Here is a 22,244-nt window from a genome sequence, read left to right as displayed (position 1 = left end):
TTCTGAACCAGAAGAGTTGTACTGAGGCAGGTAAACTGAGGCAGGATACTCAAAAAGTCCCTCTCTGTCATGCTAGAACAAAGAACTCGCAGCAAAATACTAAATATGGAGCGGTTTTCTGGACATGGATGCAAGGAGAGGATGCACTGAGCTTGTGCCACACAAGGGGTTCATTACGGCTCTGGTTGCTCAGGCACTCAGCAGCGAGGGATGGAAAGCTGCTGGGAAGGGCTGAATGGTGATGTATGCGGGGAGGGGGGTGAGGGGGGAGAGGACAGCCTATCTGCTCGTCCCTCCGTGGGTGATTGCAGGTTGGTTTTGAGGTCAGTTGCTCTTGAAAATGTTAAATGTTTAGGGGTTTTGGCGACAAAAACTTGGAGCCTTCGAGCCCATCCGGGCATGGTGGTGTGTTGGCCAGGACGTAAAATGCCCGCCGGGGGTGTGGGGGGGAGAAACATCCACCCACACTGCCCAATCCTTCTGTTTCTGCCCCTTTCCTGACGAGGCAATGGAACTCTTGGAGGATCCAAGAGCTGGGGGTTCCCTGAAATGGGGGGGGGCTGGGGGGCACTGGCTGCAGTCAGGAGGGGGACGGGGGTAGATGGGAGACGAGGTGGTCAGGAGGGGATCAGTGGGTGCCGGGGGGTATGGTGAGAGGGAGCTGCGGGGTTGCGGAATTTGGGGGGATCTGAGATGATGCTGAAGCGGAATTTGGGGAAGGTGCTGGAGATAATCGACTGGGGGAAGGGAGGTGAGGGGGGAGGGGGCCAGAGGGTTCCGGGTGTGTGACGAAGCGGAGCTGCAGGGTCCCGGCTAGGCGTTGCCCCCCGGCCGCCCGTTCCTGCCTCCTCCCCCCAGCCCTGGGCGGGGTTTGGCCCCGGCTCTGGGAGATGGAACCGTTGTGAGCGGCCGCGGGGCTGCAGCGGCTGCGGCCCCCCCTGGCCCCAGCCCCGGGGGGGAGCCCGGGCCCCGCCCGGCCCAGCCATGCCGGCCGGCAGCAACGAGCCCCCGGGGACCCTTAGCTACCAGGTGGGGATAGCGGTCGTGGGATGGAGGAGGGGGGGATGCTCAGAACCCCGGGAAGGGCCGAGGCGGCCGGAGGATGCTCCGTGGCTGCTCACTGCGGCATTGAAGAGAGCGGGGAGCAGGGGGAGGCATGGGGTGTGAAAGGCGGGGGGGGGGGGGGGGGGGGGGGAGGGGGCTGGGAGAGCAGGGCGATTGCGTGGGGAGGGGCTGTGAGGGGCGTGCAGAAGGGGTGAAGGGCATCTGCAAGGTGAGAGGGCAGAAGGGGGGTGGCAGGTTTCTGGAAAATGGGGGTGCAGGGCTATGCAGGGGGATGCAAGGCATTAGCAAAGCAGGGGGACGAAGGAGGACCGACCGAGATGGGTGCAGGGATGGGGGGAGGAAGGCATTTGTGCAATGCTTGTTGGGAGGGTTCCCAGCTGGCACCCCCTCTCCCCCCCGTGTACTCCTCCACATCTCAGGCTGAGCCCTGATGATACTGCGGCCCTTTGGAGGAGGGGACAAAGGGCCCTGTCCCCACAGCGCCCCATGGCACCAGTCACTGTTGGGGAGCTGAGCTATTGTCCCCACCAGGCACTTGCAGGGATGAGTTGGTGCTGGGTGCAGGAAGGGGGCAGGTGGGTGCTCCCCCCTTTCAGCATCCCCTTGTTCCTTGCTCCTTACTCTGGGTGACCTCCCCCCTGCATCCCCAGGACCCGCCAGAGGAGCTGCTGTGGGTGGGAAAGAGAGGTGGGGAATTTAATGACCCTACCCTGCAATTACATTAGTCTTCCCTCCACTCCTGTCTGTATTGAGGGGTTGGAGAGAGCCAAAGCAGGAGATTTGCCCACTGGCTCCAATCTTTCGGCTTCTCCTGGCAGCAGGAGGAGTCAAAGCCAGAGCTGAACCTCTGCTTTGTGCTGTTCCTTGTCCTCAATTACACTAAAGCCTTACCAAGGGAAAGATTTTTCTTTCTGAACCAGAGGAGTTGCACTGAGACAGGAAAACTGAGGAGGATACTCAAAAGTCCCTCTCTGCCATGCTAGAACAAAGAAGTCGCAGCAAAATACTAAATATGGAGCAGTTTTCTGAAGATGGATGCAAGGAGAGGATGCACTGAGCTTGTGCCACAAAGGGGTTCATTTCTTAGAAAACAGTGCAGTGGAACAGCTCTGGCTGCTCCAACACTCAACAGCAAGCAGCTCGCTGTCCCCTTTCCCATCCCAGTTCCAATGATTTGACGTCTTCCAGACATCTGTCCACAGCAGAGAAGGATGGAGAGGGAGGGCAAAGCGTGTGCAGGTGCTGGTGTCTGTTCTGGGTTGGGGTAGTTACTTTTCTGTCAGTGTTTCTCTTTCTTGCTCTATCCCATCCCAAGTCCACAGATCCCACAGCCCCAGTAAATCCTTACACACTTACACATCCTCCAGCAATTTCCTCAGTGAATGAACCTCTTGAGTCCATTGCAGTTTTAAACCAGATTGAGCAGGGCTCTTCCTTCAGTGGCATCTCCATGCAAGACTTCCATGATTTCAGTGATGCTGCAATGTCTGTGAAGGGTGATGGGATGCTCAGAGCATCTTGCCACAGACCTGGAAGTGACCCCTTGTCCTGTTTCTTCCTGGTTTTGCTCTTGAAGCTTGAATATTAATAATAAAAAAGCAGTGGGTGTCTGAGCTTGGGTGAGGGTGGGATTTTAACTGATGAGGCCTTGGTGTCACCTTCCCTTGCCGTGTTATTTTACACCCCGTGTCACCTTTCAGGGCAAGCTGGGCAGTTAACCTTTGTGCCAGGTGGTGCTGGGGAGGAAGTTCATTAGAGCAAATTAATTAGCAGCACAGAAATGATGGATAAACTCATCTTGGAAAATCAAGCAGAGACGGAGATAGCTGGAGGAAGTGAGGAGAGTAAAAAGTGTCACTTTTCTGGACATTTCCATACCATGCTAGGACTTGGTCTGGCTAACGAGGTTTCCTGGATGCATCAAAGGGATGGAGGCCCTGCCAAAGCAAGACTTTCCTGGAATGCCCTGATTTTTGCAGGAAATGTTGAAAATCAGTGTTGCTCTGTAATGTTTCTTTTCCTAGTGGTTTGCACCTCCTATGTATTTTGGCAGCTTGTGCTTCTAAATACTCCCAAACACTGTTTTAAGTCCTCTCACCCTGCAGGATGTGACATTTACACCCCATTTCTCTATTCTCGAGAGTTTCTGCTGGAAAAAGAGATGGTTTCTCTCCATCCATTAAGTTTTCCAAGTAGGAAGAGTTTCAGGTTTGTGTGTTTTTTGGCAAATCTGGAGGGGAATAGGATGCATTGCTAAGAGAGGATAGAGGGTGGCAGAGGCTGTCATTGGGGAGAGGAAGGGAAAGCCACAGGCTGGTGAGGATCTGGCTGTCAGTTCATGTGGGTGAGTTCTGGGAGGTGGCAGGGAGGGAGCAACAAGCCGGCCCTGCAATTAAACTCTGGAAGCAGCAAACTCCTTTCCAGGCAGGAGTGGTACCCGTGCCTGGGAGGCATGAGCTCTCCCCAGCATCGCTGCTGCCAGGTGTCAGGTGATGCTCTTCAGGCAAAGCAGGAATCTGAGGAATAAAGAGTGGATTTCACAGTAGTGTTTGCAGCTTGAATCATAACAATTTCTGCATCCTCTGGTTTGTCAATAAATCTCCATGTTTGATGCAGCATTATTAGTACAAGAAGCAGTGGATGCCAGCGTGGTGTTTGAAGTTGTACTTGGAAATTGAGGTTGTCTTGAGCTGAGTGCACAGTGGAGCTCTTGCCCCTCACGTTTTGTCCAGCAGTCCTGCCTGTTCCTCCAGGTTTCTCACTGTGTTTTCTCCCATTGTTCTTCTTTGGTTTTTAAGGCCCACAGGCTCTTCCTGCATCGCCAGCAGTGGTGGTTCAGCCAGGGAGGGCATTAGCTCTCAGCCCTTGGCTTTCCCAAGGAGAAGGATCCTGTCTTCCCTGGAAAGCGCTTGCAGCAAGGGCAGCTCTGAGCCTGGCTGAAGGCAAAGCTTTGCCCTTGCAGGTTCTTGGGCACTTTTGGAGGTTTTTGGTGGCCGTGTCGTGTGGCCAAATGCCACCTAGTGAGTCCAGTCGGTGTCACATTTGGAGACTGAAACTCGCTGGGATCAAAAATTATTTTCAAAGAAAGGCTGGAGCAAAGCTGGAGATTTTAATTTTTTGTTTGTGGTTTTTTGTTTGGGTTTTTTTGTTGTTTTGTTTTTGGTTTTTTGTTTTGTTTTGTGTTTTGCGTTTGGTTTTGTTTTTTCTTCTGAAACACTCAGCCCTCTGCTCCTAGTAAATGCTTCCAGACTCACGTTGTCTCGTGGCTCATGTTATGGGGGATGATGGAACGGGAAATTTGACTGCAGATCCCAAGAGATGGTACAGTTCAGGCCCCATAGGGCAGCAAGCAAGCTCAGTACCCTCTAATTCAAGAGAGCAGACTTTGGCCTATTCACCATCGGTCTGGTGAAGTTCCCACCGACTAAAAAAGGGGAACCATAACCCCTATTTCCAAAAAGGGAAGAAAGGAGGTGCTGGGAAACTCCAGGCCAGTCAGTGTCACCTCTATGTCACCTCTCACCTCCTTATTCCCTTTTTTATCTTCACCCTAGGAAGGTAGAGAACAGTCCTGTCCTCTGGGTTTTAGTTCACCCTGACCACTAAACCCAGACACATTATCATAGAATCATAGAATCATAGAATTAGCCGGGTTGGAAGGGACCTCAGAGCTCATCGAGTCCAACCCTTGACCCAGCGCAGCAGTTCCCAGACCATGGCACTGAGTGCCACATCCAGTCTTTTTTTAAATGTCTCCAGGGACGGAGAATCTACCACCTCACCGGGCAGTCCATTCCATAGCCTGATCACCCTCTCCGTGAAGAAATTCTTTCTAATATCTAACCTAAACCTCCCCTGGCACAACTTAAGACTGTGTCCTCTTGTCTTGTTGAAGGTCGTCTGTGAAAAGAGTCCAGTTCCCACCTCGCTACAGCCTCCTTTCAGGGAGTTGTAGACAGCAATGAGGTCTCCCCTGAGCCGCCTCTTCTCCAGGCTGAACAGCCCCAGCTCTCTCAGCCTCTCCTCATAGGGCCTGTGCTCGAGTCCCTTCACCAGCCTGGTTGCCCTCCTTTGGACCTGCTCCAGGACCTCTACATCCTTCTTAAACTGAGGGGCCCAGAACTGGACACAGTACTCGAGGTGTGGCCTAACCAGCACTGAGTACAGGGGAAGAATCACCTCCCTGGACCTGCTGGTGACGCTGTTTCTGATACAGGCCAGGATGCCATTGGCCTTCTTGGCCACCTGGGCACACTGCTGGCTCATGTTCAGTTTCTTGTCAATCCAGACTCCCAGGTCCCTTTCTGCCTGGCTGCTCTCAGCCACTCTGTCCCCAGCCTGTAGCGCTGCATGGGGTTGTTGTGGCCAAAGTGCAGGACCCAGCACTTGGAATGCTGAACCTCATCCCCTTGGGATCAGCCCAGCTCTCTAGTCTGTCCAGGTCCCTCTGCAGAGTACAACATATATACAACATAGGGTTGTTTTATCTGTGTATGGGATGAAAACCTTTGACAAGTGCATGTATTGAGGGCTGTGCCTGGAGGAGGAGGCGTTCAGAGGTTTGGTGCTCATGGCCTGGCCTGGACACAGGGGTAGATGGTGGCCAAGAGGACATACAGGAGCTCTGCACACCCAGTCCCAACTCTCACCTTCTTCTTGTTAACCAGAGACATGATGAGGAGGCTGTGATTGACCGAGGAAGAACGAGCAATGTTGTCAATATTCACTATGAAAAGGAGGAGTTGGAAGGTAAGTCCCTGCTGAGATCTGGGTGGAGTGGCCACCAACAAAACATGCTGCACAGTTACTTTCACATTTTTTAACATTATGGATTTTTACTAGAGACAAAAAGGCCCTGCAGGTAATTCATGCTTGTTTTTTTAATTCACTCTTTTTTTTTTAATTCATGCTCATTTTCTCACAGAGGTTGCTCCCGGTGTGGAGAGGTCAGGAGAATAGTTTGACAGCTGCAGAAGTGGGGCTGTGATTTTCTTCATTTGTCCTGGAGTTCATTGTCATGGGACTGATTTGATCTTGCTGCTTGGTGCCTTCAAGGACTGTAAAAATAATTGCCTTCTGTCACTGCTTACTGAGCAAGCCTGAGTGTTGTCCAGCCAAAGCTGCAGCCTGAGAAGAGTTTCAGTGCTGTCAGAGCACGTTTAGATGACACAGAGCCATCGCAGTGTTGCATCACTTGTTTAGATGTCACGGTTTAACACTGACCCGGCAATTAAACCGAATAACAGACGCTCTCTATTAATCTGTCTCTCCTTGATAGAGAAAGGAGAGAGAATAAGGGAGAGAGACTTATGGGTTGGAAACTAAACTACACAACTTTAATGACACAGTAGTGATAAATAGGTAAAATTACTGAATATATACAAATATACAGGAAAATGGAAACCACATTCCTCCCCCCTTTCCCCCAATAACTCTCACGTCACCACCGAGGCTGTAGGGCAGCCCTGGGAAAGTCCAGGCTGGACTCCTGGAGTCGGCAGCAGTTGGGAACCGGAGGCAGGAACACACAGATATGGGCTGGCACGGATCAGGACCACAGGCAGATGAACAGACAGGATCCTTCCAGGATGCCGGGTGAAGGAAGGGAAGCAGGAAAAGATCTGGCTCGGCCCTCGTGATGCCTCAAATTTATACTGAGTGTGACGTATATGGGATGGAATACTCTGTTTGGTCAATTCTGGCATCTATCTTGTCTGTTCCTCCCTAAAGGAGGGTTCAGGTGGGGCCTCTGTGTCCTTGGCTCTGCATACCAGTCTCTAGCAGTAACTATAAACATCAAGTGTTATCAGTCCTAAAAGCACACACACTGCATGAGAAACTTGCTGTTAATTTCAGCAAATGCAACTACTTACAAGGGACTTAGCTAAAAGCAAAAGTACAGAAACAGAAAACCACCTTTATCCTGGCCCAAACCAGGACATTAGAGTAAAACAGGCTTGGAAAACAATGAAGAGAAGTTGGTGTTTCTCTTGGGATTTAACTATGGCTTGGTGAGGCACAGGCTGTGTCAACCATTTCTGCAGTGCCCAGAGTGCTGCCAAATACCTTTCTTGCAGGCCACCGGACCCTGTATGTGGGTGTGCGGATGCCACTGGCGAGGCAGAGCCACCGGCATCACCGACCCCACGGCCAGAGGCATCGGAAACGGGACCGGGAGAAGGACTCTGCTCTGATGGGACAGGGCTACCACTGTGAGTCCCACCCTGGCACGTGCTAAACTCACTGGGGGTGATGTGGGCTTTGGGGTTTTCTTTAACCAAGTCCGTGTGGCCAGGTGGACTGACTTGCTGTTCTACCAAGGAAAGTGTTATTTAGCAAGACCCCCTTTCTCCAAATTTTTGCAGGTTTTAATGTTTTTTTTAAGGCAGTGAAATGCAAAATGGCTTCTGGCTCACCTTCCTGAGAGGGATCCTGGCTTTAAGAAAGGAAATCACCCAGAATCATAGAATCATCAGCCAGGTTGGAAAGGACCTCTGATCATCAAGTCCAACCCTTGACCCACTACCACTGTGGTTCCCTGAGTGCCACATTCAGTCTCTTCTTAAAAACCTCCAGGGATGGAAAATCCACCACCTCCCTGGGCAACCCATTCCAGTGCCTGATTACCCTCTCTGTAAAGAATTTCTTCTAACCATAAACCTCCCCTGGCAGAGCTTAAGCCCATGCCCTCTTGTCTTACTGAGAGTTGCCTAGGAAAAGAGACCGACCACCCCCTGGCTCCAACCTCCTTTCAGGGAGTTGGAGAGAGTGATGAGGTCTCCCCTGAGCCTCCTCTTCTCCAGCCTGAACACCCCCAGCTCCCTCAGCCCTTCCTCACAGGACTTTTGCTGGAGTCCCTGCAGGGAAGGAAAGCAGCCCATCCTCTGGCAGAGGTGGAATAGATGCTTCTCCTTCTTCATGGCTCTGTGCAAGCCCAGCCAGAGCCAGGGGAGCGGGGCCAGCCCAGTCTTTCTGGCTGAACTAGCACCAAACCTGTGCCTGCTTTGCAGGGGCTGTGTTCAAGCACTGTAAGAGGATGGGGCTTTGTCTTCTGTCCCCAGACACTCCATCCCAGAGGGTGCAGTTTATCCTTGGCAGTGAGGAGGATGAGCAGCACGTTCCCCATGACTTGTTCACTGAGCTGGACGAGATCTGCGTGAAAGGGGACGAAGGTGCTGAGTGGAAGGAAACAGCAAGGTGAGTTCTGCTGCCTACTGTGGTTGGTGGGAGAGGAGTCCCCATGCCAGCAGTGCCCACAGGCTCTGCTTCCTGCTCTCTGGGGTGGGAAACTTTTGCAGCTGCAGGTGCTGATCCCAGGAGCCTCCTCCTCTTGCCCCCCGACGGCGCTACCAAAGGGGTGGCAGAGCTGGGGCTCTTTCCTTGCAATGGAGCTGATCACACCTGATGTTTGCAGGTGGCTGAAGTTTGAGGAGGATGTGGAAGACGGTGGCGAGCGCTGGAGCAAGCCCTACGTGGCCACACTGTCCCTGCACAGCCTCTTTGAGCTGAGAAGCCACATCACCAATGGCACGGTGCTGCTGGACCTTTGTGCCAACAGCATTGAAGAGACTGCAGGTACCATGGGCACCACATCCCTCAGGAAGGGCCAAGTTCAGGTCACAGGGATGCCCTTCACCCCCAAATCATTCCCTGCCCCAAGACAGGTCCTTTTCCACAAGTCCTGATGGGGTTTGAAGTCATGAGTTGGTTCTGCTGGGCAGGCAACAGTTGCACCAGCTTTTCCTTCCCTCACAGGATCCCATGGGAGCAATCTGTGGGGTTTGAAAACAGATCAGAGAATATTCTGCAGGTGTCAGGGTTTTCAGGCTGCTCATAGCCATACAGACTCTGCCTCAGAGCTGAACCTCCTTAAAGGAACTATTTCTAAGAAGTCATTTCCTCACATTCTTTTTTTTCATTTGCCTTAACACCCAGGATTTAAAAGTTTTAAAAGCAGAGGTTGTCTGGCAAGGCTCATGTATCAGTGCAACCTTCTGTAGAAGGTTAGTCAGTAATGTTATTGAGGTCAGAATTTCACAGACTGTGAAGGTACTATTGCTGTAGAAAATTACAGGGATAGAGAGACCATATTATCCCTCTGGCAGTGTATTTCTATGGGGAATAGAGCAGAAATTAACTGAAAAAGCAGCTTTGGAGAAATGGTCTTTGACTGCCAGGTCTCCATTCTGCACTTTCCAGGGCAGCCAGAGCCATCCTTAGTACATTTCTCCCTGGGCTTGGCACATGGGCCAAGGGAACTGAGGGAAACTCTGTGTTCCATATGCATTTCAATTTGGTTCCATGTGTAGTGCAGCCAGAGAGGCCAGTTTGGGCAAGGAGATGGCCTGTGTTAGAGTGGATGCTGATGAGCTCAGCAGAATCACGGCTAAGCTCTTTGATGATGGTTTTTAGTGAAAAAAAAATAAATTTGTTGCTTTCACTGCAAAGGCAGAACTGTATGAAATGTCTTGGTAAGCCAGGCTGAGCCCCTGTCAGGTTCTCCTGTGTGGGGCAGCTTTCCCCAAGGGCTGCTGAGGGTCAAAGTTGGGGGGTTTCAGCTCTGAGGGCTTCATTTCCCTCTGCCCTCCCCAGACATGATCCTGAGCCAGCAAGAAGAGTCTGTGGAGTTTGATGAGCAGATGCGGGCGAAAGTTCGGGAAGTGCTTTTGAAGAAGCATCACCACCAGAATGAGAAGAAGAGAAACAACCTTCTCCCCATCGTCCGCTCGTTTGCTGACATGAGCAAAAAGCAGACAGACCTGCACCACCTTGACAAGCCAGGTGAGGGTTTCTGCAGGCACCAGGGGAAGGTTCCTGGAGAGTTTGGCCCCGCTAGACTTGTCCTGGCAAAGGAGAAGCATCTCAGCTGCTCCTTGCCCATCTTTCTGAGTGTCTTTCTTTTTCCTGCCAGCCCAAACACTCACCCCTCATCCTTCTCCCACCATGGCAGAAGCTAAAAATGGACTTAACCATGAGACTGGTGCAATGGATTTAAGCAAGGTGAGACACTCTTAGGCCTTTAGGGCCAGATTTGCTCCTGTAAACTTGGCTGCAGACTGTGGTGCAAAGTGCTGGTGTTTTGCTTTTGAGGTAAGTGCCTGAAAATCGCTTGTTGTGCCCAGGCGGAGCTGCACTTCATGAAGAAAATTCCCACTGGGGCTGAAGCATCCAACGTGCTCGTAGGAGAGCTGGATTTCCTTCACCAGCCCATCACGGCCTTTGTCCGCCTGACCCCAGCTGTCCTTCTCTCAGGCATGACAGAAGTTCCCATCCCAACAAGGTCTGAAGAAGAAAGCACAAACTTTTTTTAAAAAAAAAAACCTAACAAACCCTCAAATTGCATTCATCGGTTTGGCATCCCAAGGGAGCAAGGCCAGTGGGAGCAAGCACGTTTCCCACACCCACATCTCCTCACCTTCATTTCTCCCTTCCCTGCTGTACCTTTTAAGCCCGTTTGCCAATTGGAAAGAAAATTGGCCCCAAAATGAAATTTGCCATCAATTTGAATGAATTTCAAATTCATCAGAGGATGCAGGGAGCCTCTGTGTCCCCTCTGGATTCATCCTCTGAGCTGCAGCTCCTGGGGATCTCCTTTGAGCACACATTGTTATCTCTCATTTTATTCTTCTCACCCAGGTTCCTGTTTGTCTTGCTTGGACCAGGAGGAAAAGCCCATCAGTACCATGAGATCGGCCGGGCCATGGCTACTCTTATGACAGATGAGGTCTGAGAAGAGAAGAGATACCTTGGGTCATTGCTGGCTTTCTTCCCCTCCCTGTCTCTGTAGTAATGTGGAGGAGAAATTGCTGTCCCAGCTGCTCTCCAAACAGCCCACCACTCCTTCTCCCCCCAAAGCAAACGTGGATTTGCATCACCCTGCATCCTGGAGGCTGAAATCCTAGCCAGGTGCATCCAGCACCTCGTTCTTCTCCCAGGGGCCCCCAACTTGCTGTCCCCAGTGGTGGCATTGCCAGGGCCAGTAAAATTTCTCCTCTTTAAGCAGAGGGTGTGGTGTGCCATGGGGGGCAGTGCCTCATGCAGATGGTTACAAGTATCATGCTGCAGATTTTTCCTTTTGGGGGAGTACTTCCTGCCATTTCCAGCAGGAAATTCAGGGGAATTTACCTTGCATGTAGCCAAGAGCTTAGTGCAGTGGTTAGGAGATCTGAGGTGGGTTGTCCTCTCATCAGGTTGTCTCCTACTGGCAGGTTTTCCATGACGTTGCCTATAAAGCCAAGAACCGGGCTGACCTCGTGGCTGGCATTGATGAATTCCTGGATCAGGTCACAGTCTTGCCTCCAGGAGAGTGGGATCCATCGATCCGAATTGAGCCCCCCAAAAACGTCCCCTCCCAGGTGGGTGCTGCGGCAGGAGGAGGCACATGGGGGCAGATGGATGGACATACAGCACCACGGGGCTGGGGCTGCTGCTCCAGGGCCCACATCCACATGGTCTCACTTTGACACTGTACCCAGAGCAGAAGCCCAACAAACCAGTGGCTCCCAGTCCATGCCTTTATCTTCTTTCCATCTGAACAGGAGAGAAGGAAGATGCCAGGAGCTCTTGAGGAGGGAGCTTCTCACAGCAAGCCTGAGAAGCACAGGGGGCCTGAACTGGAGCAGACGGGAAGGTGGGAGCTTTACTAGTTTGGGTTTTTTCTGCTTGCCTCTAAAATCTGACCGTGCCCCTTCCTTTCCAGGAGGTTTCTGGGGTCAGTTGTTTCCCTGGGGTGTGCAGTGGGAGATCTGGGTCACTAGGTTCAGCCGCAGCCTCATCGCACTCAGGTTTTCTTTCCCTAGGGTGGCGGCAGATGGGTGAATGCCTCCAGGGAGAGCTCTGCTACTTCTCAGGGCAAGGGGCTGTGGCAGTAAGAGAGGATGGGCTCTCTCACCTTGGGTCTTGGTGGTGGTGGTGGAGGGCTTGTTTTTATTCCTCAGCTTCTCCTGGGTGTAAAATGGGAGAAGGGGACATCTTCATTTTAGCCAGAAAATCTCTTCTGAGCCAGGGATCACCCTTCTGCAGCAAAGAAAACTCCATGTGGTCTTCCAGGAGAACAGGCTGTTTCTTCTCTTCCTCCAGGCTCTTTGGAGGCTTGATCCTGGATGTGAAGAGGAAAGCCCCATGGTTCTGGAGCGACTTTCAGGATGGTCTGAGCCTGCAGTGTCTGGCCTCCTTTCTCTTCCTCTACTGTGCCTGCATGTCCCCTGTCATCACCTTTGGGGGACTGCTGGGGGAGGCAACCAATGGCCACATAGTGAGCACCTCTCAATTGGGTGGTGGTGTGGGATAAAACTCCTGCAAAAGTCCTTGCTGCAGTGAATTCCCTTTGGGTTTTTTCACCTGGATGATTTCTTCCCTCACTGTGGCCTCTCTTCCCTGGACAGAGTGCCATGGAGTCACTGCTGGGCGCATCCATGACTGGTGTGGTCTTCTCCCTCTTTGCCGGGCAACCTCTCACCATCCTGGGCAGCACTGGACCCATCCTTGTGTTTGAGAAGATCCTGTACAAATTCTGCAAGTAAGGCTGGTTGCCATGGCTGGCTGCTGAGAGCCTTCCAAAGAAGGCAGGGATGGAGAAAAGATGTTTTTCTTGTATTTTTTTTTTTTAGTGCTAGTTGATAGATTTGTCTTCTTTGTCACGGCTGTGGCTCACTGGTGCTTTAGTACACGATGATGCAAGAGCCCTCATCTCTGAAGGCTGGATGGCGTTTTTGCAAACGGGGGGGTTAAAGCAAAGCATCAGGAGGAGAGGAAACCAAGAAACCACAAGGAAGATGCCCTGAGATGGGCTGCACAAGGAAGATGAGACAAATCCCTCTGGTTTGGGAATGAGGGAGGATTTGCTTCCCCCTGAGTACCAAACTAGGCAATGTTTAGCTGGAGGCTTCCAGGAACTGAAAATTGATGTTGCCCAAAGAGCCAACTAGGTTTTTGCTGAAACTTTTAGACTTTTGATGAGTCTAGTGAAAAAGTAGGAGCTTTTCATATGGAATGGGTATTTACCATGACCGTGCTTTAGCTGTGATGACTTTGATGTGAGGTGAACCACCCTTATTGCAGTTCAGCAGGTGACTGGGTATAAAACAGACAGTTTGGGTGTGAGGACATGGGGATGAAGCAGGAGGTCACCATGTGCCCCAGCTGGGGCCTGAAGTCAGTCAGCCTCCAAGGCATTAACACAGAGAAGTGTTAAAGAACAATAATTAAATAATCAGCCTTTCCTTCTGAGAGCCCCCACCCTGTGTCGCAGCCCTGAGGCTCTCACAGCACCTGGAAACTGCATTTGCCTTCTGCAGATGTGGTTCTAGATTGCTCCCAGTTTTTCCCCAAGGAGGTCTCAACTCAGATCCTCTTGCTGGATTTGGTTTGTTTTGGCTCCCCAGGGACTACACACTCTCCTATCTCTCTCTGCGAACATGCATTGGGCTCTGGACAGCCTTCTTCTGCGTGGTGCTGGTGGCCACTGATGCCAGCTGCTTGGTGTGCTACATCACCCGCTTCACTGAAGAAGCCTTTGCCTCCCTCATCTGCATCATCTTCATCTATGAGGCTCTAGAGAAGCTGATACACCTACGAGAGGTCTACCCTGTGCAAATGCACAGCAAGCTTGACTTCCTCACCATTTACTAGTGAGTTTTTCTGTCCTAAACCACCACTGCCCCTTGGCAGGAGCTCAGGGCTGAACCTCCATTGCTTTTCCCTTCCCCCTGTCTTGGCTTCTCTCTTCCCAGCTGTAAGTGTGAGGCCCCGACCCATCCCAGCAACAAAACCCTGCAGTTCTGGGAGAGCAACAAGATCAACGTGTCTGGCATCACCTGGGGAAGCCTCACGGTGACTGTAAGTGCCCTGAGCCACTGCTTCCTCCTGCTGCGGCCACAGGAACCAGGGGCATTCACAGCTTGCAGAGCTCAGAGCCCCTCAGGTGATGGTGGGCTTCAGACCCTGCTGGTGTTGCTGTGAAAAGTCCTTGTTTCAATCTCATGGGTAGGGTTAACCTGCTTGGTCATGGGAAGCAGAGTCCTCCTTGTCCAGTTCACATCTTGGGCAGTAACTGTCATCCTTGACCCAGATGCAGGACAATGTTTATGACCAGGAGCAAGGTCAAGTGGGTGCTTGGATTACTGTAGCAGTTGGAAGGACTTAAGTTCATGCTTGAAGGTGGTCCCTGGCTTCCTTAATGGGTTCCTTATAACTCCAGGCTTTGCTTGATTAATCAGTGCTGTCTGTAGGTGCATGCATAAATTTGCCTGTGTCTGCAAACTCTGGGGCTGCAGACAGAGTCTGGCCATGGATTGCTCTCTGCCATGGAGATGGAAGGGTTCTTAGGGCTGACTCTCCAGTAGCTGTTACAAGGTGATGGATCTTGGACCAAGATCCTCAAACCCCCTTGGTTATCCGTGGTTTCCTTGCTGCACCTTTGTGTCCTGACCTCTGTTTCTCCAGAAATGCCGCTATTTGCACGGAGAGTTTCACGGACCTGCCTGTGGACACAGCGGCCCCTACACACCTAATGTCCTCTTGTGGTGCTGCATCCTCTTCTTCTCCACCTTTGTCCTGTTGACCTTACTGAAGAAGTTTAAAACCAGCCGCTACTTCCCAACCAGAGTAGGTAGAAGGTGGTGGCCAGCAGCAGCCTCCACACCCGTTTCCCACAGTGGCTTTCCTGGAGCACTTAGCAGCATTTGCCACCACTTGGTCAAGCTGGGGAACACTGACTTTGCAGGCCAAGCTCTCCAAGAGCTTGGATGTTCCTCACTCAATGCTATGGGTGCAAAAGGACCATAGCATTTCCCACCTGCCTCACAAACTCCCCCTGAGCAATTTTTTTCCCAGGTGCTGGGAAATCAGATCTTCCAAAGTAGGGATTTTTCCTTCCCTGCTGAGCGTTATGTGCTCCAGTCACAAGTTGATTCAGATGAGGAGGTGCCAACGAAAAGGAGACAATTTCATCCTTTTGAGGAACATTGGGTGCCTCAGGGCCTTAGTGCAGAATTCTACTGCATTCTAGCAGTAGAATGATAGAATCCTTTTGGTTGGAAAAGAGCTTTGCAGTTATGGAGTCCAGCCTCTGAGCTGGCAGAATTCTGATTTTGTAGTTTTTAATATTGTTTTCTTTCAAGATTTGAATTAAAATAGCTATTTCTACCTAGAGATATAAGTTAAGAGTCTGACATGAGATCTTCCAGGACAAAGCATTAGCAGTATCTAACAAAGGGTTTTGGCTGCATCTCCTCATTGTTGGGGTTTTGTTAACCAGCTGTAATGTTGCCACCATCCCTCACTTTTCCATCTCATATCATGGGCCTGTTTGCAATGCCCCTTTCAGCTCTGGTTTCTTGCCCCAGGTGCGGTCCACAGTAAGTGACTTTGGTGTTTTCCTCACCATTGTCTTCATGGTGCTCATTGACTTCATGGCTGGGATCCCATCACCAAAGCTCCAGGTCCCTCATGTGTTCAAGGTAATGTGGGGATTGGCATGGAGTGGGTTTCACCCCATGCTTGTGCCCTTGGGGATGCCACAAGGTTATGCCAGGCAGGACAGGGCTGAGTCTGGAGGAGATTCTGGTAGTGTGACCATCTCCTCTTTTCCAACTACAAGTACAATGTTTCCTTCTGGAAACAAGAAGACAGCCTCAGAAGTAGATACCTACAGGAGCAGTATCTGTAGGTGCTTGCAAGGAGGACGCTGGCACTGCTGAATCCCCTGGCAGAGGGTGGCAGGAAGCCAGGGCTGGAGATGCTGTGATACAGGGAGGGAGGGGAAAAACAAAGCCAGTGAAGCAGTGGGGCTGGGCAGTGATGCTGCTGTGTGTGCTTTGCTGCAGCCTACCAGAGATGACCGTGGGTGGCTCATCAACCCCATAGGACCCAACCCTTGGTGGACGGTACTGGCTGCACTCATCCCAGCTTTGCTCTGCACCATCTTGATATTCATGGATCAGCAGATCACTGCTGTGATTGTCAACAGAAACGAGCACAAGCTGAAGGTGAGGGGCTGCAGGAGGTGACCCCATCCCCAACCCACTCTGGGCTGCAGCTATGGCAAGAAGCTCCTACTCCAAACACTTTGTGGAGGCATTGGCCTGGGACAGCATCAGGCTGCGTGACAGGATGCTGTCCTGAATTAATGGTGATACAGGGAGCAAAGGCCAGGGGAGTTCCTATGAGCAATCTTTCAGAGCAGCAGATTCATCTTAGAGCAATAGAGAAATGCAGTTTGTTTGAATATGTCAGCAGCAGCTGGGGGAACAAATCATTTGGATGTGCTGTCAAGAAGTTGAGCTGTGCTCACAAGTAGGGTTGGAGTCAGACTTGCAGCCTTGTCCTGACTCTGGAGTGCTGGGATGCTCTGATTCTTGTTTCCTTCCCACAGAAAGGATGCGGGTACCATCTGGACCTTTTTGTGGTGGCTGTGATGCTGGGTGTGTGCTCCGTGATGGGGCTGCCCTGGTTTGTGGCTGCAACTGTCCTGTCCATCACCCACGTGAACAGCCTCAAAATAGAGTCCAGCTGCTCAGCTCCAGGAGAGCAACCCAAGTTTTTGGGGATACGAGAGCAGAGAGTCACTGGCTTGATGATCTTTGTGCTGATGGGCTGCTCAGTCTTCTTCACTTCTGTGTTAAAGGTAAGAGGAAAATGCAAAACACCCAACAACCATGAGGTTTTTCAGAGGTGACACAAAACCAGTCCTGTCTCTCTGGGCCTGAGTAGTTTTAAGAGAAGGAGGAGGTGATCCCAAACCTTGGGGCTTGACCTGGGCTGGGAAGCAGCCTTATTTGTGCTTTTCATCCCCTCATACCTCAGCTTGGAAGCCTGAGGCAAGCAAACAATTGTCCCAGAATGTGGCATATTGGAGCCCAGCTGAAATCATCTCTTTTCTCCAACTTTTCTGGGAAACGGGATTATTCTGATGAAGCATAACTCAAAAAGTTCAGCCTGAAGCAGAGCATTAACTCACTGGGACACGCTGAATCTCTCATTCTTAAAATCCGACTCATACCCCATGGAAACTGGAAAGCTCTGGGCAACTTTAGGCAGTTCCTGTAGGAAAGAGGCAATCCTGACAATGCCATTTAAACCCTGACATGGGTGCCTTCTTTTGGTTCCAGTTTATCCCCATGCCTGTGCTTTATGGTGTCTTTCTCTACATGGGTGTGTCATCGCTCCGAGGAATTCAGGTAGGGACTCTTCCAGGGTGCATCGTGTCTGCTCCCTCAAATTTCAGCCCTGTGGAAGCAGGAGAAAAGCAGTGGTTCAGGGAAAAGCCTCTGTGGGAGCAAGCAATGGAAATACTCTGTGTAAGACAAAGGTTGGTGGAGGCACAGAAGATCTCCAGGGCTGGGTGGCCCAAGCAAGTTCAGTGGTCTCTGTTTCAGGGGTCAGAGCAGGTCAACCTTTGGCTACATGAAAATGAGGGATTTGGTGCAAAGGGAAGGCAGGTTCTAGCACTGGTGGGAATCATTGTTCAGCGGGCCAGGAAAAGCCAAAACCAGAGTAATGTGAGGTAGTTGCAAGGTGGTGGGCAGCACTCTTGGGCAAGCTGGTTTATAGCTGGAGTGACTGGGAAATGGGTGCTGCTCCCAGGGGGAACAGAGTGGGATCCAGGATTTCTCATTGCTAGCTGGATCCTGGAGCCCCCCTCCACATCTAAACAGGGCCAGAATCCATCTGCAGGTGCCAGGTGGCAACTTTCCACTTTGATTTTGCAGTTCTTTGATCGCTTGAAGCTGTTTGGGATGCCAGCAAAACACCAGCCAGACTTCATCTACCTGCGGCACGTCCCCTTGCGAAAGGTGCATTTCTTCACCTTGATCCAGCTCATCTGCCTTGTCCTGCTCTGGGCCATCAAGGTGTCCCGTGCTGCCATTGTCTTCCCCATGATGGTAGGACCTGGTGCTGCTGGGCAGTGGGATGTTGGCCACGTTGGAGTGAGCTATAGCATCATCTCTGGCCTCACCGTGTCTTCCCTCTTCTGTCTGAAGGTTTTGGCTCTTGTTTTTGTCCGGAAATTGATGGATTTGTGCTTCTCGAAGAGAGAGCTCAGCTTTCTGGATGACCTGATGCCAGAAAGCAAGAAGAAGAAGCTGGATGATGCCAAAAATGAAGCCAAAGAAAAAGAGGTAAAGCTTGCTGGGGGCTGGGGGCTATGAGGTTGCTGTTCCTATCACAGCTTGTCTGTAAGTGCTTGGGAAAGATCAGAGCTCAGGAGAAGCAAGTCCTGATAGTCTGGATCCCATATCATAAAATTTTTTCCCCTAAATCATCAGTGAGCTTAGCATTTGAATAGAGGGGTAATTTTTAAAATGACTCATTTATAATAAAGTGGATGGTGATGATGATGATGATGATGAAGAGGATTGCTTGTTGTGGTGTTTATATGCACCCCTGAAAAATGGTTTGGAGTGAAAGGACTTGATGTGCTACAGTAACAGCCAAAGCTGCTGAGGGTCAGAAGAAGAATGCAGCAGGCAATGTTCTTCCTGGTGTTTTGATTCAGAGTATTTGATTTGTCCCTTTTCCATGAGGAGTCCCAAAAGATGATGGAAGCTGCTGCTGAACATGCAGTTAAGCCGAAGCTGGGGAAGAGCAGTGATGTGGATACCCCAAAGCAAAGCAGTGACAGGTAAGAGCCTACAAAGTGCCAGGGCCTGGGGCAAGATGAGTTTGAAAGTGTTTGCCACAGTTTTCCATTCGCCTCTTCATTGAGCAGCCCTTAGAAACCAGCATTTAGCTTGGTGAGAGAATCAAAGGTATGGGCAGGGTGTCAGGAGGGGGTATCAGGGCTCTGATCCCAGGCACAGTGGCTGCCCAACTCCATGTTTGACCCCCTAAACTTCCACCATCAGTGAGTTTACAGTAGATGGCGATCCTCATCCACACAAAATAGGAGTTGCAGGCCTGCTCTGTGCCAAACACCAGGGCCAAACAGCAGCAGGAGCCTTTGCACAGAGCTGTAGCTCTGCAGCTCTTTCCTTGTCCTCCCACAACTCCTCGTCCAGCAAAACCTCCCGTGCTGATGCTGAGCTTCAATGCTCAGGACTCCCCTGTTCCTCTTGCAAATGCACTCAGGGGCTTCATTTCCCACACTGATGGATTGCTGTGTAAAACATCTCTTGCAGGGCTGATCCCTCTGAGATTAATATATCAGATGAAATGGCAAAAACAACAGTGTGGAAGGCTCTCAATATGGCCACAGAAACACTCTGAATCTGGGGAGCCAAAAGATCAAGGATTGCCTGTGACTGTGCCCGTGCTCCTCTGCCAGCGCCGGCGTGAGCCTGCGGTGTTCCCCTGCTCTGGCCGGCGGTGTCCCTGGGAACAGGCAGCAAGGACTGTGGGGAGCAAACCAGCTCCTCTGTGCCAGGCGGTGCCAAGGACAGGGCTGGATCAACAGCAGCCAGCAGATCTTCCACTGATGGGCATATCCCTCCTTGTGTCTTTTTCCCCCGTTTTCACCTTCAGGATTCTTGACTTGGAAGGAGAGGAGCAAGCAGGTGACTCAGGGATGTGCCAACGCAGACACAGAGAGGGAGAAACAGCTTTTGTTGAGCTGTAGGAAATCCTTGAGATGTGTCCAGTTCCCTTGGTTTGCTCCAGGCATCTCTAGATCAGCACACTGAGGTGCATGTTACAGGTGGTAGGAGATGGATATTGTGAAGTCTCTGTGTGTCCATCCGTGTGTTGTGGTTTTGTAGCAGCAGAGGGGCTGCTACTGCTTGAGCACTCAGTGATGGTTTTTCATGCTCTTATCCCTCCTCTCCTTTCTCTCTCTCTTTTTTTTTTTTTTTTTTTCAAATATAAACTCTGAATGTACAAAGTGATTTGCTCTTATCTTTGATGCATTCTCCACTTTGTTTTCATCATGAGCAGGTTTTTTGTCTGGTTTGGGATCTTAGTTTTAATTCACTCTTATGACTCACACTGGCTTGAGTGGTGGGACAGTGTCCAAGCAGTTGGGCTAAGGTGAAGGAAAATCATTTGCTCTCTGTGCCCCAGTTTTACAGCACTCTTTTTTGCTTTGACTCTGCCCTCAGCCTGAAAGCCACAAAATGCAGAAATGCCACCATCTTTTCCCCTGCCTGTCAGCTGAATTTAAGGGAGCACTTAAAATTAAATACCTCGAATACCCAGTTAGGGAGCAGCAAGGGGAGACCTGGGGCTCTGGGTCCCCTCCCTTGTTCCTCCATTTTCTCTCCTCTTACCTCCCTGTGACTCTGGGGAGTTTTTTTCTTCACCCCTGTCCTTGTGAAGGTTTTCCTCTCACAGGGTGGGATGAGCAGGAGGAATGTGGGATGCTGCCTTGTCCTCCTCCCTTCCCCTGCTGCTTAGCAAGAAGAAGCTGTTAAGAAGAGATGGGTTTTGGGCTCTCTTCATACTCTGGGGGGTTGCTGGACTTTGGTGTCCTCCCAGGTATTTGAGTCGAGTGGTTCTGGAGCCTGGGAGGAGAGGACAGCCCAAAAGAAAAGGGCCTCTTGCACCCTCCTGTGGGCTCAGCACCTTCTCCAGGCTCTTGGGTGTCTGCAGCTGGGAAGGGTTCAGGCACCCCTTGTCCCAGTGCCTGCAGGAGCCTTTTTGGGCATCAAACCAACCAAAATGAGGAGGGAAATAGAAACTGGATCCAAGGGGCACACCACCAGGCAGGGCTGAAACCAGGTGGGGTTTTTTTGGGCTGGGGTGACTGTTGTCTGTGGTGACTGTCAGAGGGGGAGGAGGAAACTGGTGGAAGTTTTCAGAGGGAGGGGAGGCAAAAACAAAGCTTGAAAGAAGGGAAAGCTGCAGGGCCTGGGTTTTCCTGCTGCTGTTCCTCTGATGGCCATGCACGTCCTGTCCATGCTGCCTTTCTTCTTGCTTCCTTGGTTCCCTGGAGCTGGGTGCTTGTGGTGCCGGTCCAATTGCTGCCCTGCCTTTAGAACCCAAATATTCAGCTTCTGGTTTTGCTTTTCCTTTTTTATTTTCCTTTGTGTCAGAGGAGAGAGCCGAGCTGGACTTTGCTCCCTCCTGGCAGGGACCTGGGCCAGAGGCTGGGATTTGTTTTCAGCACCTGCCTGGCATCTCTCCAGCATAGAGGAAGGGAACCGGTGCTGGTACCAGTGAGTCCAGCTGGGTCCAGCTCCACGGGGGGCTGCATCTTCCCAGACCTTGGGTGGGCTGCAAAGCTGTGGCGGTTCCTTATTCAAAAGGCAATCCAGAGTCCCTTGGCATGCCCCAATGCCTCCATCTTCTCTGTTTGAAGCTTTTGTTTTTTTTGTTTTTTTTTGCTATTTACAGGGCTAAAGGTTTTTTCTTGATTGATTGTGGTTTTTTTTTAATTACATGAGAGTTGTGGTTTTGCTTAATAACGAGACTCTGGGCCATTCCAAAATGTGGTTGTAACCCCCTGGGCTGGCTGTGAGACTCCACGCTGGGCTGTCTGCTTCTTTTGACACCAGAAACCCAGGGGCAAAACTGTCTTTTGGGAGGATTTAGTATTTCCATGTGCAGAGAAAAATGACCTGGGGGGCAGGGAGAGGAAAACCCTCTCAACAGTTTTCCTGAATGTGCTTTAGGACTTTAAAAAAAAATACATTCCTGGCATGACCCATGATGCTTTAGTTGCCAGCAAAGCCCCTTTCCATGGGTGCTGGGTGGGTGCTGGGTGTTTTCCTCATCTTTGGTGCCTTAAAACAGCTTCTGAATCCCCTGGGAGCTCCTTCAAGAGAAGTTTCCTAAAATAAGGTGTGTGGAAATTCCTAGAGGAGAGGTGGGGGGGGATGACACAGCTGTACAAAGGTGAGAATTAAGGTGCTGGCACATTTTCTCATTTTATTTTCCCCCCTAATATGTTTTCTCCCCAACGTGCTCCATGTAGAAATACAGAAATTATTTTTGTTTCGGAAATGCTGAAATATATTTTATTGCAAGAGATGATCTAGTTTGGAAACTCTCCGTGTTGTAACTAAAACTGAGGGGGGGAACGGGGGGGAAAGCCGCCTGGCAAATCTGTGTTATTTATCACTTTGTAATCTTTGTGTGGTTGTGGTTTGTTTCTTTTAAATCTGATTTCTGTGGTGTTCATTCTGTGGAATTCAAGTGACATAAATCGGTGTCACCGTCTTGTAGGTCCTGGCTGTGAAGTGTTGCTGTTGACTGGGGGGTTCTGCCCCCAGAACTGTGTCTGTCTCTGACTTTTCTCTTGTTGA

The 22,244-nt window shown here is 50.9% G+C and overlaps 1 protein-coding gene across 1 annotated transcript; it reads left to right on the top strand.

The window, feature by feature from the left end:
* Positions 1-926: 926 nt before the first annotated feature.
* LOC103528999 (electroneutral sodium bicarbonate exchanger 1) lies at positions 927-19,822 on the top strand. Its single transcript, XM_030468901.1, has 24 exons — positions 927-1,029; positions 5,733-5,814; positions 7,143-7,277; positions 8,127-8,262; positions 8,480-8,640; positions 9,658-9,846; positions 9,977-10,065; positions 10,188-10,345; positions 10,702-10,789; positions 11,274-11,420; positions 11,604-11,695; positions 12,145-12,319; positions 12,450-12,583; positions 13,449-13,694; positions 13,797-13,902; positions 14,509-14,670; positions 15,411-15,524; positions 15,891-16,052; positions 16,439-16,690; positions 17,175-17,243; positions 17,775-17,948; positions 18,048-18,185; positions 18,591-18,688; positions 19,185-19,822. Exons 1-24 carry the CDS (start codon positions 985-987, stop codon positions 19,270-19,272), a joined length of 3,240 nt encoding a protein of 1,079 aa, XP_030324761.1. The 5' UTR covers positions 927-984; the 3' UTR covers positions 19,273-19,822.
* The last annotated feature ends 2,422 nt before the right edge of the window (positions 19,823-22,244 follow it).

The sequence above is a fragment of the Calypte anna genome, unplaced genomic scaffold (genome assembly GCF_003957555.1).
Source record: "Calypte anna isolate BGI_N300 unplaced genomic scaffold, bCalAnn1_v1.p scaffold_87_arrow_ctg1, whole genome shotgun sequence".
In the NCBI taxonomy this organism is placed as follows: Eukaryota; Metazoa; Chordata; class Aves; order Apodiformes; family Trochilidae; genus Calypte; species Calypte anna.
Note: the sequence above shows the minus strand (reverse complement) of the source record. Positions and strands in the feature narration are given on the sequence as shown.